General features: G+C 44.0%; 1 protein-coding gene across 1 annotated transcript; it reads right to left on the bottom strand.

The window, feature by feature from the left end:
• Window positions 1-4,396: 4,396 nt before the first annotated feature.
• LOC121547077 (somatostatin receptor type 2-like) lies at window positions 4,397-8,721 on the bottom strand. Its single transcript, XM_041858179.2, has 3 exons — window positions 8,218-8,721; window positions 5,758-6,554; window positions 4,397-5,463 (listed from the first exon to the last, which is right to left on the bottom strand). The coding sequence occupies exons 2-3, from the start codon at window positions 6,481-6,483 to the stop codon at window positions 5,047-5,049; spliced, it is 1,143 nt and encodes a 380-aa protein (XP_041714113.1). The 5' UTR covers window positions 6,484-6,554; window positions 8,218-8,721; the 3' UTR covers window positions 4,397-5,046.
• Between the last annotated feature and the right edge of the window lie 3,449 nt (window positions 8,722-12,170).

Raw genomic sequence — 12,170 nt, 5'->3', positions numbered from 1 at the left:
AGCACGTTCTAGCCCTTCACAAATGAACAACACATAGAGAGAAGGCTTAGGTTCCACTCTACTACACCCTCCTCCTCTTGGGTTAAATCTATCTACAGGCCTACCTAACCTACTGTTCATGAGCGAGAGCTATCTCATCTGCCTCTGGCATAATGATGCTAATTACAACGCCTGATTTCACCACTTTAATGGGCTGTGAAATTTGTGGCTCACACACACCCTAACACGCTGAGGCCTTCCAGCGAAAATACATGACATACACGCTTAAACACAAACACAAACACACACACTTAAACACACACACAGGAAGGCAGGCAAGTACACAGGCACACACACACACAAACACAAACACATAACCATGGATTCCCCATCCGTACACATTTGGAGAGATTACAACGTTGCCCTTGGACTGTGGTATTGAAGCCCACCCATCTCTCTACCAACCAAAACACTGCAGCTATAGCTCCCTCGCTCCTTTGGCTAGGTATCATCACATGATGCAATGCTGTTCATTCAGAAAACATCAGTGTCACTCTGAAAGCATAGAACTGATGCTGACACACAACTCATTCTGCTGAGTATCAACAAGATTGGCCCCACTAGTTTGGCCTTAAAGCCAACTAGTGCTGACAGCAGAAGGGAAAATGTTATACCAGATTATGAACTGTTACAGTAGCTATATGAACCGCCCATGTCGGAGACAGTGTGTGTGAGTGTGTGTGAGTGTGTGTGTGTGTGTGTGTGTGCTCTTGCATGTGTGAGGTGAAAGGTTCCCAGTAGGGGATCAGTCCTGTCTGCCTTATTCCAACACTATCATATTGACAATGATAGGTTGTGATGCAATCTGACACTGTTTGGGAGAAAGACACAATTGGCCCTACAAATGGGTTAAACAACCAGTCAGTAGATATGTCTCTGACACCTATAATGGTAAATGGCACAGTGGTCAAAAAGAGCAATAATATTGATATGGCTATTGAGCCTCTTGCTATCGCCCTGTGGGCGGAGGAGAGGATTAAGGGAATACTAAGGGCCGACATAACTCACAAGGTGTCCTTATATGCAGACAATCTTCTTTTGTACATTTCTAACCCTGTGGAGTCTATACCCTATATCTTAGACATGCTACAAGGTTTTGGGACATTCTCTGGTTCTAAGTTAAACCTTACAAAAAGTGTGCTCCTCCCCATTAACCAGTTAGCAGAAGTTACTAGGTATGCCAATTTCCCATTTAAGGTGGAGCATCAGGTCTTTACTTATTTGGGGATAAAGGTCACACGCTCATTTAAGGCTCTGTTTAAACATAACTTCAAAACACTCCTGGAGCGCACTACGCAGGATTTCATAAGGTGGTCGTCTCTTCCCATTTCATTAGCAGGTCGCACTAATTCTGTCAAGATGACTGTACTACCTAGGTTTTTGTACTTATTTCAAATGATTCCCGTTTTTTGGCCAAAGTTGATGTTCATACAACTGGACAGCTGTCCAGTCAAATCCACGAATGAGAAAGGTATATCTAGAGAGACCTAAGCCCGCAGGCAGGCTGGGCCTTCCCAATTCTTTACAGTACTATTGGTCAGCAAATATATCTAAATGTGTTTATTGGGTTTCTACATTTGAAGATAAGGATGGTCCAACTTGGGCCATCATGGAGTTACAGTCAAGTCTTCCAACTTCTCCTGTCTCGTTCCTGTGCTCCCCACTGACCATGAACATTGGCACCCATGTTTTGAATCCCATTGAACTCCCTTAAAATCTGGTCCCAATTCCGAAATCACTTTTACCTTAACCTCTTAAGGAGAGAAGCAAGCTGCTTCTCCCTATTAACATATAATAATCTCTTCCCAGTGTCGCAGATTGACTCATCGTCTCATTCAAAACTCTGAGGGTTGACCATAATATTCCCAAAACCTTCTTTTTTAGGTAGCTGCAAACTAGCAGCTTTGCTAAAAAACATTTCACTTCATTTCCACTCAACCCCACTAAGTGTCCAGTCGAGAAGTGCTTAGATCTTAACCCTTATCTGAAGGGCACAATCTCCAGATTAAACAACATAATACAGAACATTAATCCGCCTTCCTGGGCAAATACAAAATTGGGGTTGTTGTACTGTTTTTCTGTTCTCGTATCTGAAAATCTATAAATAACGTTGTTTTTTTTAAATGAAGAAAATAGCAATAAACCAATAAAAAGCTATTATTTTCATTGCTGCTACCACTCCTCTCTCTCATTCGCATGCATGCTCTCTTACTCTGCCCGTCATTGGCCGTGCTAGCATCTAAGGTCTAAGCCAAATATAAATCAGAGAGTAATGACTTCCTACAGATGAATGGTGGTAACAAGGGGCAGTAAACATAGTGTGTGATCTAAACTAAACCAGGTTTTACAAGGAGAACAAACACACATCACAGAAAACCATGTCTACAGTGCTTTCAGAAAGTATTCATACCCCTTGACTTATTCCACATTTTGTAGTGTTACAACCTGTGTTACACTTCAACATTTATTAAATTGATTTTTTTCTCACCCATCTACACACAATACCCCATAATGACAAAGTGAAAACATGTTTTTAGAAATGTTTGCAAATGGATTGAAAATGAAATACAGACATATCTAATTTACATAAGTATTCACACCTCTGAGTCAATACATGTTAGAATCACATTTGGTAGTGATTACAGCTTTGAGTCTTTCTGGGTAAGTCTCTAAGAGCATTGCACACCTGGATTGTACAATATTTATACATTCTTCTTTTTTAAATTCTTTAAGCTCTGTCAAGTTGGTTGTTGATCATTGCTAGACAGCCATTTTCAAGTCTTGCCATAGATGTTCAAGCCGATTTAAGTCAAAACTGTATCTAGGCCACTCAGGAACATTCAATGTCATCTTGGTAAGCAACTCCAGTGTATATTTGGTCTTGTGTTTTAGGTTATTGTCCTGCTGAAAGGTGAATTTGTCTCCCAATGTCTGTTGGAAAGCAGACTGAACCAAGTTTTCCTCTAGGATTTTGCCTGTGCTTAGCTCTATTCCAATTATTTTTATCCTAAAAAACTCCCTAGTCCTTGCCAATGATAAGCAAACCCATAACATGACACAGCCACCACCATGCGTGAACATATGAAGAGTGGTACTCAGTGATGTGTAGTGTTGGATTTGTCCCAAACATAACGCTTTGTCTTCAGGACATAATTTCTTTGCCACATTTCTTGCAGTTTTACATTAGCGCCTTTTTGCAAACAGGTGTTTGCATGTTTTGGAATAGTTTTATTCTGTACAGGCTTCCTTCTTTTCAGTCTGTCAGTTAGGTTAGTATTCTGGAGTAACTACAATGTTGTTGATCTATCCTCAGTTTTCTCCTATCACAGCCATTAAACTCTGTAACTGTTTTAATGTCACCATTGGCCTCATTGTGAAATCCCTAAGCGATTTCCTTCCTCTCTGGGAACTGAGTTAGGCAGGACACCTTTACCTTTGTAGTGACTGGGTTTATTGATAGACCACCCAAAGTGTAATTAGTAACTTCACCATGCTTAAAGGGATATTAAATGTCTGCTTTTTATTTTATTTTAACCATCTACCAATAGGTGCCCTTATTTGCGAGGCATTGGAAAACCTCCCTGGTCTTTGTGGTTGAATCTGTGTTTGAAATTCATTGCTCGACTGAGGGACCTTACTGATAATTGTATGTGTGTGTCACGACTTCGGCCGAGGCTGCCTCCCCTCCTTGTTCGGGCAGGCTTCGGTGTTCGTCGTCACCGACTTACTAGCCACTGCCGCCCCAATCATCATCACAATTGTCTCGTCTTGTCAATCACACACACCTGGTTCCTACCCCCTAATTAGTCTGTGTATAAGTGTTCCCTCTGCCCCCTTGTCCTTGTGGGTGATTGTTAATTGTGAGAGTAATGTAGTTCGGTGGAGCTACTCATAACATTGTGTTAGATTTTCCCCCTGTGCCTATGTATTATTGGATTCCGTTACAGTGTAATTGCCAGGGATGTTTGTTTCCCCTGTGCCTGTTTCGTTGATCGCAATTGGAGCGCATTTGTGTGTCAACAAAGGAATAAACTCTGTATTCGGTGATTACCCTCCTGCGCCTGACTCCTTTCACCACATAGAGATGAGGTAGTCATTCTAAAATCATGTTAAACACTATTATTGCGCACAGAGTGTTATTACTGCATGTGACTTGTTAAGCACATTTTTACTACTGAACTTATTTAGGCTTGCCATAACAAAGGGGTTGAATACTTATTGACTGAAGACATTTCAGCTTTACAATTTTAATTAATTTGTAAAAATCTCTAAAAACATATTTCAGCTTTGACATTATGGGGTATTGTGTGTAGGCCAGTGCCACAATATCTAAATGTAATCAATTTTAAATTCAGGCTGTAATACAACAAAATGTGGAATAAGTCAAGGGGTGTGAATACTTTCTGAAGGCACTGTATATACATCAAGACGAGATTGTCTTGTTTGAAGTCAGAGAAGCTTCACGAAGGCAGTCAGATAGGATTTCCAACCTTCCTCAAATCAATGATCCTGGATGCAAAATTCTAAAGTCTCCAGCTTCAGTCAGACGGTATCTGACTTGGTGAGTAACATCTTCCGTATCAATAAATAAGATGCTTTATCATATCCTGCTCTCAAGACAGTATGAATCAATCCATGTCAATGAAACATGAAAGACATCTTTTTCATCTTCTTCAATTCAATCTTTTTGTCTGTTTTCCAAGACGGTATCTTGGCAGGTCTGTTGTAATGGACAGTATAGACCCCCTTGGTGCTTGGGCCACAGTCCAGGAGTTTATAGAAGAGTGATGTTAACATGACTAGTCCATCTAACTCGTCCACATGCACTCTGGTAGTGGGCATTGGACCATCCATCTGCTCATGGAGACGATACACACAATCAGCCCCACAGCCACCTCAGATGAACCGAGTACTATGGTGATTTCATACCCGCACACACGCATGTACACATGCAAGCACGCACACACACACTGTCTCACACACTCCCTCACACACTCTGGCAAACACTCATATGCTGGTCTGCAGCTCGCCGTTGAGCAGCGCAGCGTTGTGCGTTTCTGCGGTGACGTCTTTGACCATGCGCGTCCGGTCCATGCGGCTGTCGCTGCGCTCCACCTCATCCAGGCCCACCACCTTCTTCAAGCACAGAACGTTCTGAAAGCTCTTCTTGAAGTTGTCCGACAGGAAGGCATACAGGATGGGGTTGGCACAACTGTTGGCATAGCCCAGCACCACCACAAACTCAAAGGTACTCTTGAGGACAGGCGTGGTGTCGATGGTGCCCGTCACTGAGGTGACATTGAACACGTAGAAAGGCAGCCAGCAGAGTACGAACATGGCAACTACGATGGACACCATCCTGGTCACCTTCCTCTCCGAGCGCTTATGCTTAGTTGAACCCACGCGCATGCCTGACGACTTCACCTAGTGGACGGGGAGAGAGGGGACACATCCTTTGTTATTGGTGGTACTACCTTAATCGATACCACAACTGTACCTACAGTGCCTTCAGAAAGTATTCACACCCCTTGACTTTTTGTAAATTTTGTTGTGGAATAAGTCATAAGTCAAGGGGTATGAAGGTACTGTATCTCTATGATTATAGGTCAATAAAAACTAGGTCAAACTATATCAGAATGGGTGGGAGAACTTCACCAAAGATGTCAAAGATAAATTAACTTCAGAATAAAACACCATTAACAGGGAGGAGGAGCTCACCTTGACGATGATGAGCAGGTAACAGAGGCAGATGACGGTGAGCGGCAGGAAGAAGCCCAGGATAAAGGTGTAGAACATGAAGGCCGTCTGATAGGCCTCCTGAGGCTCCGGCCACACAATGGTACACACCCACGCCTGGTTCTTATTGGGCATCAGACCGCTGAAGATCATGATTGGCAGGTTGACCAGCAGGGACACTCCCCACACGGTAAGGTTGATGATCTTAGCCACGCGTGGCTTCCGCCACTTGGTGGACTTTATGGGGTGGACCACGGCCAGGTAGCGGTCGATGCTCATGACCGTGAGGCAGAAGATGCTGGTGAACTGGTTGAGGGAGTCCACGGTCATGACCAGGCGGCAGAGCACGGCGCCGAAGGGCCAGTGGACCAGGGCCAGCTGCATGGCGATGAAGGGTAGACTCAGCATACAGAGGACGTCAGCCACAGCCAGGTTCAGGATGTAAATGTTAGTGACTGTTTTCATCTTGGCATAGCGCAGGATGACATAGATCACCAAGGTGTTGCCGGTCAGCCCCACGGCGCAGACCATGAAGTAGACAAAGGTAATGACCACGGAGCTGGTCTTATCGAAGAGCTGTTGGGTCTTGTCCGGAGTGTCATTCCGGGACCTCAGGTCGGACTCGTTCCCTGGGAAGTAGCTGTCATAGTACAGGGGCTCGGGGAGGGAGAGGTTGGGGGATGACGGGAGGAGAGGCCAGAGATCCATACTGACAGGGAGGAGGGCTGGGTTGGATCTGTTTCAGGGGTTGAGTTGGAGACACTAGTGTCACATCCCACCTGAGTGCACAGTACAGAGAGAGAGAGAGAGAGAGAGAGAGAGAGAGAGAGAGAGAGAGAGAGAGAGAGAGAGAGAGAGAGAGAGAGAGAGAGAGAGAGAGAGAGAGAGAGATAGAGAGGGGGAGAGAGAGAGAGAGAGAGAGAGAGAGAGAGAGAGAGAGAGAGAGAGAGAGAGAGTGACAACAGAGCAACACCACGATGAGGGAGAATAGTTTCCTTCAAAGCACCATGGCAACTGTTAGCCAATACTATATAAGGGTTTATGACTGCAACATGAAGTTACTTAATAAAGCCTGCCCTTCACTTATAGGGCCCACACAATACATTTGCAGGCCCCCACTCTCCTCCTGTAGGGCTTTCTGTGTTTTTTCACTTTAATGTGTTGAACCGTTGGGACTTTACACCCTTGTGTCTCTTCCACTGTGTCTAGCAGCAGCTATGTGTACTGTACACACTGATTACAAATGTTGACTTAATTGATCTGGATTGGACAAACAACCTCAAGTTGATGTGAGACCCTTTGGAAAAATAGCCATTGATTCCTCAGCAGAAATAAATGACGGAAAGGATCAGAGCTAGGCTATAGTTTTAGGCTATAGTGCATGTGCCAAAGCTGCACCCAGAGGATGGGATTCCTCTGGGTGTTGTAATGAAACTACTCTCTGATGCAAATGATCCAATTGCAAAGGACCAGACAGTGCCAAAATAATGTTGAACCCTTTAATAGCCTATTTGTTTGTGGTTGTTGAGAGATGATTTACTTAGAAAAACAAAACTATTGGAAATGTTTAATTATGGGATCAAATGTATTTGTTGTTATTGTTGGGCATAAGGCTATCTGTGGATCCGGGTTTATTGCGCAAATGCAGGCCCTCTATTGGATTGTTCTGGTGGTAAGGAGCCGCGTGCATTGCATGGCCAACCTTTGCGCTCTAATCACAGACAGTGCCAGTAATTATCTTAAGAGTTAGGTTTTGTTTTTCTATTATAGATCTATTTAAAACGTAGCCAATAGGCAAATGTGAGAATAACGAATATATATTTTTTAGTAGAAATTAGATTAAACTTGTTCAGTATTGATTGTATTCATTTTATGCAGACATATTGGTCTCATAAATGCAAGGTGGTTAAGATTAGTCTGTCTTCTATCATTCTAAAATATTTCTCACCCAAAACAGACTTCACATTGTAATATTTGTTTTCAATATTGCTGGAGAGGTTATTTTATATTCATTTATTGTTTGATCTGTTTTGCCACCAAATGTAGGAACTAACATTCAATTCATTTTATATGTCAAGTGAAAATGATGGATACATTGCAGGCATTAAAATTCAACAGCGCGCACAATGGCACACAAATGCGCACGATAAATAACCTTGATCCGACTATAAAATTACAGATGCGCTGTTATAATTTACTACAGGTATAACACTGAACAGAATGTGACAATTGAACTAAAGAAGTGTCCGATAAAAAATATACATTGGTTATGCATATGGTAGACTATACTCACCTTTGACGACTGGTTATCGATAAAGTCCGAAACGAAATGTCACAGGATTACGCATGCACTTTTGCCAAAACCAAGATCACAATTAATTGACTTATTATTTGTTAATAGCACATGCACAATTTCAAGATGTATGTACAGGTTAAACTTACCTTTATTTGGAAACTTTAACGTCACATTAGATCCATTTTGGAATGGTGTCATTTCAGCAAAGAGTATTCCGACTTCCACTTCTGGCCATCACTGAACATCTAATGGAAGGCAGCATTCTGCCCTGTGGCTTCCACTTAACTTATAATACACCTGTCCTCCCATTGCGCACAGTGGTATCTTGTGCGCCAAAGTGGTGACGGTCATTGCCACATAACAGTTATGTCTAACATTTCAAATAGGCAATATAGTATATATTACATTTCTCTTTGAAATACCTCAGCAATACAAAATTGTGTAAATCATATGTAGATAGTTTTGAGTAATTGATGTATCCAAAAGTAGCCTACTGGCGCTGAATCCGTGGCCAGAGATAATGCGAAATCTGTTCTTGCAGGAGGACTGACGCACAAAGAAGAGCGCAGCCTGTTCAGCGCGCTGATGAGCGGTGCACTCACTGCTGCGTTCAGTGGAATTGGATGATGGATGAGTGCGCGTACGCTGCAGGTTTCGTCTCTGCATGCAGATGGAGCTGCGGATCCGCTATGCTCTCGCCCCCTCCTCCCTCCCCTACTCACCAAACTCCCCAAATAGGGTTGTGCGTCAGTGTCTGGACATCGACATGCGTGAAGGAAACTGCCATAGAGTTCCTCGCCCTGATATTTTGTAAGGGGGATATGTGCTCATACTAATGACCTTAATTGTAACGGTTGCCTCAGTCACCCAGACCGGAGCATTTTCTCTGTTTATATGAGAGCTACAGCGCGACAGACTCTGTGCAACCAGACTTTATAGTGAAGCATGGAAGGGCAAATTAGGCGCACAGATGGTTGACATCATCTGAATGATCTCTGTCAAAAGTGTCTGAGAAAGTGTGCCTTGTTCAAGCACCTTCTTCCGCATGGGGTATTTATTGCACACTAGGTTAACTTCCTTTCAAATGTATAACAAATTAATCTCCAAATAAAGAGTCCCACAAATGGAACAGTTTATGTTGCTTGGATACAACATCACTCACTCTCAATTCAAAACCATCATCAGGGGCCAAACTTCCATGTAGGCATCTTCAAGAAACTGAAAAAGAGGAAATCCTTCTGAAAAGATTTGGTAGCCACAAGCGTTCTGGACTATTAAAAGCCTTGAACAAAGTAATCAAACTCTCCAGTAAGCCTTAACCCACCAAGACAACACTTTTTGAGTCAACATCGAGCTGATATCAAAGTAAGGGTTAAATGTTAGCAATGGAAAAAGCCACACAGACCGTGGTATATATATATTTTTGAAAGTCATGCAATTCTACTAATTTTGCCATGGGGCAGAGAGAAAAAATGTGCACTTTTACAGCTAATTTTCGGCAGTTCTGCCCATTTTGCCAATACTTATACCATGTTAATGATATCTGAGTCAGAGTGACTAACAAAATCAATGGGGGCCCCCTGGAGGTCAGGGCCCCTGGGATCTTGCCCTACGTGCCCTGTCGGTATTCGGCCATGATTACTACAAGTTTAGATAGCTGGCTAGACTAATTTACCAATCAAAAAATTGTTAGCTGACATGGCTAATTGAGTGACTGTCAGGGATTGACATAACAAGAGAAAAACTGCTGAAGCACAGCCAGATGTCGAAATTTCACCTTGTGTATTCTTCTATTCTAACTCTCAAAAGTAAATTGATTAGCTGTTCAGGAGTCTTATGTCTTGGGGGTAGAAGCTGTTAAGAAGCCTTTTGGACCTAGACTTGGCGGTCCAGTACCGCTTGCCGTGCGGTAGCAGAGAGAACAGTCGATGACTAGGGTGGCTGGAGTCTTTTTAGGGCCTTCTGAAACCGCCTGGTATAGATGTCCTACATGGCAGGAAGCTTGGCCCCAGTGATGTACTGGGCCGTACGCACTACCCTCTGTAGTGCCTTGCGGTCGGACGCCGAGCAGTTGCCATACCAGGCGGTGATGCAACCAGTCAAGATGCTCTCGATGGTTTAGCTGTAGAACTTTTTGAGGATCTGAGGACCCATGCCAAATCTTTTCAGTCTCCTGAGGGGGAATAGGCTTTTTCTTGCCCTCTTCACGACTGTCTTGGTGTGTTTGGACCATGATAGTTTGTTGGTGATGTGGACACCAAGGAATTTGAAGCTCTCAACCTGTTTCACTACAGTCCCGTCGATGAGAATGGGAGTGTGCTCAATCCTCTTTTTTTCCTGTAGTCCACAATCATCTCCTTTGTCTTGAGGGAGAGGTTGTTATCCTGGCACCACATGGCCAGTCTCTGATCTCCTCCCTATAGGCTGTCTCATCGTTGTCGGTGATCAGGCCTACCACTTTTGTGTCGTCGGCAAACTTAATGATGGTGTTGGAGCCGTGCCTGGCCATGCAGTCATGGGTGAACAGGGAGTACAGGAGGGGATTGAGCACGCACCCCTGAGGGGCCCCCGTGTTGAGGATCAGCGCGGCAGATGTGTTGTTACCTACCCTGAGGGGGCGGCCCGTCAGGAAGTCCAGGATCCAGTTGCAGAGGGAGGTGTTTAGTCCCAGGGTCCTTAGCTTAGTGATGAGCTTTGAGGGCACTATGGTGTTGAACGCTGAGCTGTAGTCAATGAACAACATTCTTACGTAGGTGTTCCTCTTGTCCAGGTGGGAAAGGGCAGTGTGGAGCGCAATAGAGATTGCATCATCTGTAGATCTGTTGGGGCGGTATGCAAATTGGAGTGGGTCTAGTGTTTCTGGGATAATGGTGTTGATGTGAGCCATGACCAGCCTTTCAAAGCACTTCATGGCTACAGACGTGAGTGCTACGGGTCGGAAGTCATATAGGCAGGTTATCTTAATGTTCTTGGGCACAGGGCCATGGTGGTCTGCTTTAAACGTGTTGGTATTACAGACTCAGTCAGGGACATGTTGAAAATGTCATTGAAGACACTTGACAGTTGGTCAGCGCATGCTCAGAGTACACGTCCTGTGATCCGTCTGGCCCTGCGGCCTTGTGAATGTTGACCTGCTTAAAAGTCTTACTCACATCGGCTACGGAGAGCATGATCACATAGTCATCCGGAACAGCTGATGCTCTCATGCATGCTTCAGTGTTGCTTGCCTCGAAGTGAGCATAGAAGTGATTTAGCTCGTCTGGTAGACTTGTGTCACTGGGCAGCTCGCGGCTGTGCTTCCCTTTGTAGTCTGTAATAGTTTTCAAGCCCTGCCACATCCAACCAGCGTCGGAGCAGTATGATTAAATCTTAGTCCTGTATTGACTCTTTGCCTGTTTGATGGTTCGTCGGAGGGCATAGCGGGATTTCTTATAAGCGTCCGGGTTAGAGTCCCGCAGAAGTGACTGATGTGGTGTACTCCTCAATGCTATCAGAAGAATCCTGGAACATATTCCAGTCTGTGCTAGCAAAACAGTCCTGTAGCTTAGCATCTGCCTCATCTGACCACTTCCTTATTAACCTAGTCAGTGGTGCTTCCTGCTTTAGTTTTTACTTATAAGCAGGAATCAGGAGGATAGAGTTATGGTCAGATTTGCCAAATGGAGGGCGAGGGAGAGCTTTGTACGCGTCTCTGTGTGTGGAGTAAAGGTGGTCTAGAGTTTTTTTTCCTCTGTTTGCACATTTAACATGCTGGTAGAAGTTAGGTAGAACAGATGTAAGTTTACCTGCATTAAAGTCCCCGGCCACTAGGAGCGCTGCCTCTGGATGAACGTTTTCCTGTTTACTTATGGCCTTACACAGCTCATTGGGTGCAATCTTAGTGCCAGCATCGGTTTATGGTGGTAAATAGACAGCTGCGAAAAATATAGATGAAAACTCTCTTGGTAAATAGTGTGGTCTACAGCTTATCATGAGATACTCTACCTCAGGCGAGCAAAACCTCGAGACTTCCTTAGTATTATATTTTATGCACCATTTGTTGTTTACAAATATACACAGACCGCCACCCCTTGTCTTACCGGAGTCAGCCGTTCTATCC

Source organism: Coregonus clupeaformis, chromosome 31, assembly GCF_020615455.1.
Source record: "Coregonus clupeaformis isolate EN_2021a chromosome 31, ASM2061545v1, whole genome shotgun sequence".
NCBI lineage: Eukaryota > Metazoa > Chordata > Actinopteri > Salmoniformes > Salmonidae > Coregonus > Coregonus clupeaformis.
Note: the sequence above shows the minus strand (reverse complement) of the source record. Positions and strands in the feature narration are given on the sequence as shown.

Coding starts and splice junctions, on each gene's coding strand:
- LOC121547077 (XM_041858179.2), bottom strand. CDS start 6,483: ATGGATCTCTGGCCTCTCCTCCCGTCATCCCCCAACCTCTCCCTCCCC. Junction 5,464..5,757: donor ACCTGCTCATCATCGTCAAG/GTGAGCTCCTCC, acceptor CCCGTCCACTAG/GTGAAGTCGTCAGGCATGCG.